Source organism: Chenopodium album, chromosome 1, assembly GCF_948465745.1.
Source record: "Chenopodium album chromosome 1, dcCheAlbu1.1, whole genome shotgun sequence".
NCBI lineage: Eukaryota > Viridiplantae > Streptophyta > Magnoliopsida > Caryophyllales > Amaranthaceae > Chenopodium > Chenopodium album.
The window spans coordinates 59178444-59184164 of NC_137834.1; the positions used below are offsets into that span (position 1 = coordinate 59178444).

A 5721-nucleotide genomic window follows, 5' to 3' on the forward strand; every position below is an offset into this window, starting at 1 on the left:
TTTATTGTCATGGCAAAGGCTAATTTTAATGGAAATTGCCTTCTTTTAAGAGGGAGATCTATCTTCTTGTTGGAAGGTGTTAAATCAATTCGCAGAATTAGAACTGATTCTATAGCTCTAGGACCTGTGATCACTTTTGCCTCAATCACTCTGTAACCCAATTTCTTGATTATAAGGCGTGTTCCATTGCACAACCCTATGGATTGGTTCATATTTCGCATCAATATTACCGAGGCACCAACTTTCAACTCTAAGCAATGATTTGGAAGACCCAACAAATTTAATGAGTTTAATAATTCCATGGGCTACATGTTATCAAGGATCCCGCCATCTCCTGTATGACCCAAAGTATCCGAACTATAGTACCTATGCACGTTTCCTGGTAGCATTGATAAAATTTCTGAATTTAACTCATCTACATCATTGTTTGTTGGTGCTAGAATTCCGCGATCCTTGAGGTACTCCCAATCCGTGTAATTTGAAGGCAAGTTGGGGTAGACAAAGTTAATGAGATTTTGCAAACCATGTTCATCATTGGCTATCAAAAAATCACGTGGTATTTCAATCCAATTTGGTTCACCTTCCTCTGTAATGGGCACTCCTGCTAAAACTCCTTCTCCAACTTTTATTATCCAATCAGCAAATTCTCGAATTTTTTCAAGGGTATCGAAAGGGAACGTCACTTCGACATAAACGCATGTTTATCCTTAGGCACATAACTTGGCAGTCTCTCCAAAAGGACGCTCGATGCAAGGTAGCTGCAACAATAGATTCTTGTCCTTCATCTGGCACCACGGGAAGTATCTGTCTAAAGTCTCCACCAAGAACAACCAATTTACCTCCGAAAACTCTATTGTCACTACAAATATCCTTGAAATGTTGATCTACCGCCTCAAATGCTAATCGATGGGTCATTGGAGCCTCATCCCATATAATCAATGATGCTTCACGGATCAAATCAGCACGGGTTGAGTCTTTTTTGAAGTTACAAACGGAATGTTGATCAGGATCAAAAGGAATCTTGAAAGTCGAATGTGCGGTTTTACCCCGAGACAATAATAAAGCAGCAATTCCCGATGAAGCCATAGAGAACACGATCTTTCTTTCAGATCTGAATTTTGCAATAAGAGTGTTCCATAGGTATGTCTTTCCTGTCCCACCACTGCCGTAGACAAAAAATAGGCCACCTGCATCTCGAGAATAAGCATCAAGTATTGCAGCATATATATTCTATATTGATCCGTGTTTAACCCTCTAACTAAGGTATTAAATCTGTTGGCTTCATCATGTGTGTCATATTCAAGTTCATCTCTTATCAACCGATTTAAGGCATTGCGTGCTAACTCTAAAGAAGGTTGTGGCATGTTAGGGAAATCTGTCAATGACCTTCCAAGTTTATTCAATATATGCTCAATCTCTTGTAATCCTTGATTCTGCATCTCTTCGAGAGTTAATCGTAAGTTAGGGTTTCTAGTTTGACGTTGCATCATTCTCTCTAGGTCATCCGTAAGTTCACCCTAATGTTGTTCCCACAATTGTTTCGGATCACTTACTTCTGAAAACATCAATATGGAGCAAAACATGTTTCTCAACTGTGAACCCGATGCCCAGTTAAAGGCTTCTGACAGAGTTTCATGCCCCTCATTATCGTCATCAAGCAACCCAAAGGCATGACATGCAGATCTAAAGGTAGGTTGGATGACACCATCAACAGTTCGTTTATCTTCAAAAGATTCCGCTCCACAAACCTTAGTTAAAAGCATCCGTAAGTAATATCGTTCCCCAGAATTTGGATGAACAAAAGGAAACCTACCAATGCAAGGTCTTTCTTGACGTTGTGCCCACCTTTTTGTAGAACGATTCCATGTGAATCCCGTAGGAAAATTTTGGTAAGTGTATTGATTTGCTTCTGGAAAATCCTTGTTAGCTTGAAACCAAATAGTTAACATGGTTTGTTGCAATCTCGGTCGTTCAAGGACTGTGTGCAGATCATCATTATCATTGAAAACTAAAAATTGTTCACCAGGTAAAGGAAACTGAAGTAGTTCCGTTGAAGGATATTGATGTTGCAAATCAAACTAAAATATTCTCCAGCATGCTTCAATGGCCGATACATCGACAATCTAAGTATTGTTTTATCTCATCCACTTTGTTTCCTTGCCGTACCTCTTGACTACGTCGTGTGGTTGAATTGTTTTCAATGACAACTGTTGCTCGATCTTGACCTTTAGTAACATACTTGTATAGATACTTTACCACACTTCTCGCAGCAACACGCTCAACATTTATGTGTGCATTGTACTTAACACATAAATCTCTGTTATATCGTACCACCCAACGATTATCGACTTCCCTTCCATTAACAATGATGGGCTCTCTATGTTGTCTACGTCTATACTGCACAAAACCATTATCATCAAAGGTGGTTTCAGTAACAAAATTTCTTTGGGAAATGCTTTGAACACTTTCCATTGATTAAACATGGCCCACATGGTCCATGGAGCATGTTCTTGCTAACTGTTTCAATTGCCAAAGGATCTACATCCTTGTCAGGGATTTCCGCAGAGATAATTACATCGATATCCTCTGGACACTTAGGCTTATCTTCTGGAGCCAATGTTATGAGAATATGCGCATGTGGAAGTCCGCGCTTTTGAAATTCAATGACATAAAAATCTGTAACATGAAATATGTCCCATGTTAATTAATTAGATATGTAAAAAAAATATAGTATGATTATATAATTAATCAACACAACTCACCAGCAATGACTTTTCCAAACTTCCTGTTATCCTTCAAATCGCGAAGCATTTGTTTCAATTTGATCTTGAAAACACGTGCTACAATGTCTGGTCTATCTTCAGTGCGACGACTTCCACGTGTAAATATCTCATTTACAATCTCAGGCCAGTTTGGATTGCAAGTGAAAGTTATAAATAAATCAGGCGGACCCAAAACACGAGCAATTGCCACATGTAGACACCCATTTGTGTCTCCCCAAAACCAAACCCAGTGATGAGTACCTTTCGCGTCGAATCATAATCGAATGAAGCGAAAGTGTGGAAAATCTAGTGTTGCGGATAGTTTTAATTTCTTTTCTCTTCTCTCTGTTTTTTGAAAACTTATTTTAAGAAAACAGCCAATCCAGTTTGGTTGGTCCATGATATGGATCCAATAGTAGTGTAGTTGGATGGGGCTCGACAAGGGCTTTCCAACGATATATTATAGGCCCAATTCCGATGAATATTGAGGAAGTTATGGCCAATTTACTAAACTGGGCCCGTCTTGAGCCTAATGTGCGGCCCAATGATCTAGGGGAGGGCCTAATATGATTTATCATTCCTAATGCAATTAGGAATGGTTTTAGTCTTCTAGATTCTTCTAGAAGGTTCTTTTCATTCCTAATTCAATTAGCATTGATAAATTGACTTTTGTTGACTTTTCAGAGTTTTAATTAAAATCAAATAGCATTTTTGAGGAAAATATACGATTTTATCCTCCAGTACGGCAAACTTATCTGATTTTCGAAAACGCGTCAAAAACAGGACTAGCGCCTGACGCCAGGCATTGGCGCCTGGAGCTAGGCCTGGCACCTGGCGCCAGCCATTGGCGCTTGGCGCTAGTGTTGGCGTCTGGCGCCAATTAGCCAGGGTTGGCGCCGCCTCTGTTTCAGTTGCGCCAAGTGCTCTGTTTTGATATTTTATCTTTCTGGATGATTTTCTCTATAAATAACGACGTAAAAAATCCATTTTCATTTCACCTACAACCAGTTTTCATTCATCAATTCTCTCATTCTCTTCATCATTCATCCATCTCTCTCTATCTCTTCTCTACAACTTGCTTTTTCACATACAAAATTCCGCATTCATTAGATCTAGAAACACCTAGTCATATTCGAAGTTGCCTTCGCCCTAGACGTGAAAGGTTTAATTTCTGAGGGTTTGGTCCCAAATCTCTCTTTCAATTATTTAATTTAATTGTTTGTTTATTATTTGCCTTGAAGTTACTAACGTGTGTATTTTGTTATTAGAAAGAGGTACGAGGCATCAAAGTAAGTGTTTTAATGGTTTTTATTGATGTTATGATGTAGAAATCATGTTTAAATTGTTATTATGATATTCCTAGTATCATGTCTAGGGTAATTTTAATATTAAATATGATTGTTATGATGCCTTTTATGTTCTTCCTAATATTTATGATTGTTAGTATCATGTTAGGGTTAAAGATTTGATTTTTATTGCTTAGTGATATGCTAGGGTTTGTTATTAATCTTGTTAGTATCATGTCTAGGATCTTGCTATGTTTATTATGCTTTAATATTAACATGAACATGATTATGATTATAATTTATAATGATTATGAATATTATTATTATTATTATTATTTTGATGATTATTATTTTATTTATGATGATTCTTATTATGATTATTATTTTTTATGATTATTATTATCTTGATGATGATTATAGTTTTATTGTCATGATCATAATTAATTTATTATGTTGCTTGATTTTTATTGCTTGATCACACCTTTTATGCATGTTTGAAGGGAATTGGTACTTGTAATCACGCTTAATAAGATAATTAATAATCTTGTTAGGGTTAATATGATTATAATTCAAGTGATCGCCAATAATAGATTTATTTGTGCATTAATATTCAACCAACATAGATAAACAGGTTTAGAGTTAATCCTATTGATTGTATGTTAATTAAAAAGCGCACATGAATACGATCTGAATAAAGTAGAGGCCTATTATTAGGGCAGGTTCAATCTCTTTTAGGTTGGATTTGTACCTTCATCCCCGAACCCTTATTTGGTTCTGGACCTTATGGAGTTGACGATCTCTTGGATCGTTAAGGGGTGTAACCTTCACCCTGTGAACGGTTTACAAGTTCCTAAAACTTGTTGGCGACTCTTTTACTCTATCTTCTTCCCTTTTGGACGCCACCGTACTTTAGTGTATGATCACAGTGGGGTTCAAGCTAGGGGTTTAACGCTTGAAATATTCTCTACACCACAGCATCTTGATATTGATGGGCCATATTACGGGGGCTTCGTGTGAAGGATGATGGTAATATGAATAATCAACCTACATCAGTAGCATTGACATATCCAGCCCTGATTGCATCTTGGAGTCCACTGTATAAATCAGAGCGAAGCCTGCCTTGATTTCTACTCATCCATGATAATCGATATTGTTTCATTGCAACGTATGCATCAACATCAAATTGTTGCAATAAGCGCCCGGAATCTATCAAGGTGTCACCCTCTTCTTCCCTATCATGTATCCTAAATGCGTAGAATTGTCGCATTGTCACAGTACTTCGACTGGTACTTGTACTTGACGCCTTAGGTATCCCAACTCTCCATCCATGGTACCATATGGAAACAGTAGTGGGTATTGTAAAGGCATATAACTTGGATGAGTTTCATCAATCCTTTGTAACCCACCATCTATTTTTTGCAATATGATATCTCGATTACCTATGTCCTTAGTTCCATCACCTACCATCAATGCAGCCACTTCACTTGTGGTTGGTTGGATATATTGTCTGCCTTCTCTTGCGCAAATAAGCTTAATTCTCAAATCTTGATGCTCACCTTGATTGCGCAACATATTTCCAGCATTTCTGAATGCTGTGACATAAGGATTTATATCATCAAGCATCATTTTTAGTCCTTGTAAAATTCTTGGATCTATGGAAGAAGCTTCCGCGC

General features: G+C 37.5%; 1 protein-coding gene across 1 annotated transcript; it reads right to left on the reverse strand.

Moving 5' to 3' along the window:
• Nucleotides 1-305: 305 nt before the first annotated feature.
• Nucleotides 306-5315, reverse strand: LOC145633467 (uncharacterized). Its single transcript, XM_081685530.1, has 7 exons — nucleotides 5097-5315; nucleotides 2763-2901; nucleotides 2519-2676; nucleotides 2167-2397; nucleotides 1554-2036; nucleotides 840-1230; nucleotides 306-682 (listed from the first exon to the last, which is right to left on the reverse strand). Exons 1-7 carry the CDS (start codon nucleotides 5313-5315, stop codon nucleotides 306-308), a joined length of 1998 nt encoding a protein of 665 aa, XP_081541656.1.
• Nucleotides 5316-5721: the final 406 nt, after the last annotated feature.

Excerpts from the sequence above, each read along its gene's own strand:
- LOC145633467 (XM_081685530.1), bottom strand. The coding sequence starts at position 5,315 with ATGCGACAATTCTACGCATTTAGGATACATGATAGGGAAGAAGAGGGT. Across the intron at positions 2,037-2,166 it reads CCACACGACGTAGTCAAGAG|TTTCCTTTACCTGGTGAACA; the intron begins GTACGGCAAGGA and ends GAACTACTTCAG. Across the intron at positions 1,231-1,553 it reads CCATATTGATGTTTTCAGAA|AATATATATGCTGCAATACT; the intron begins GTAAGTGATCCG and ends GGATCAATATAG.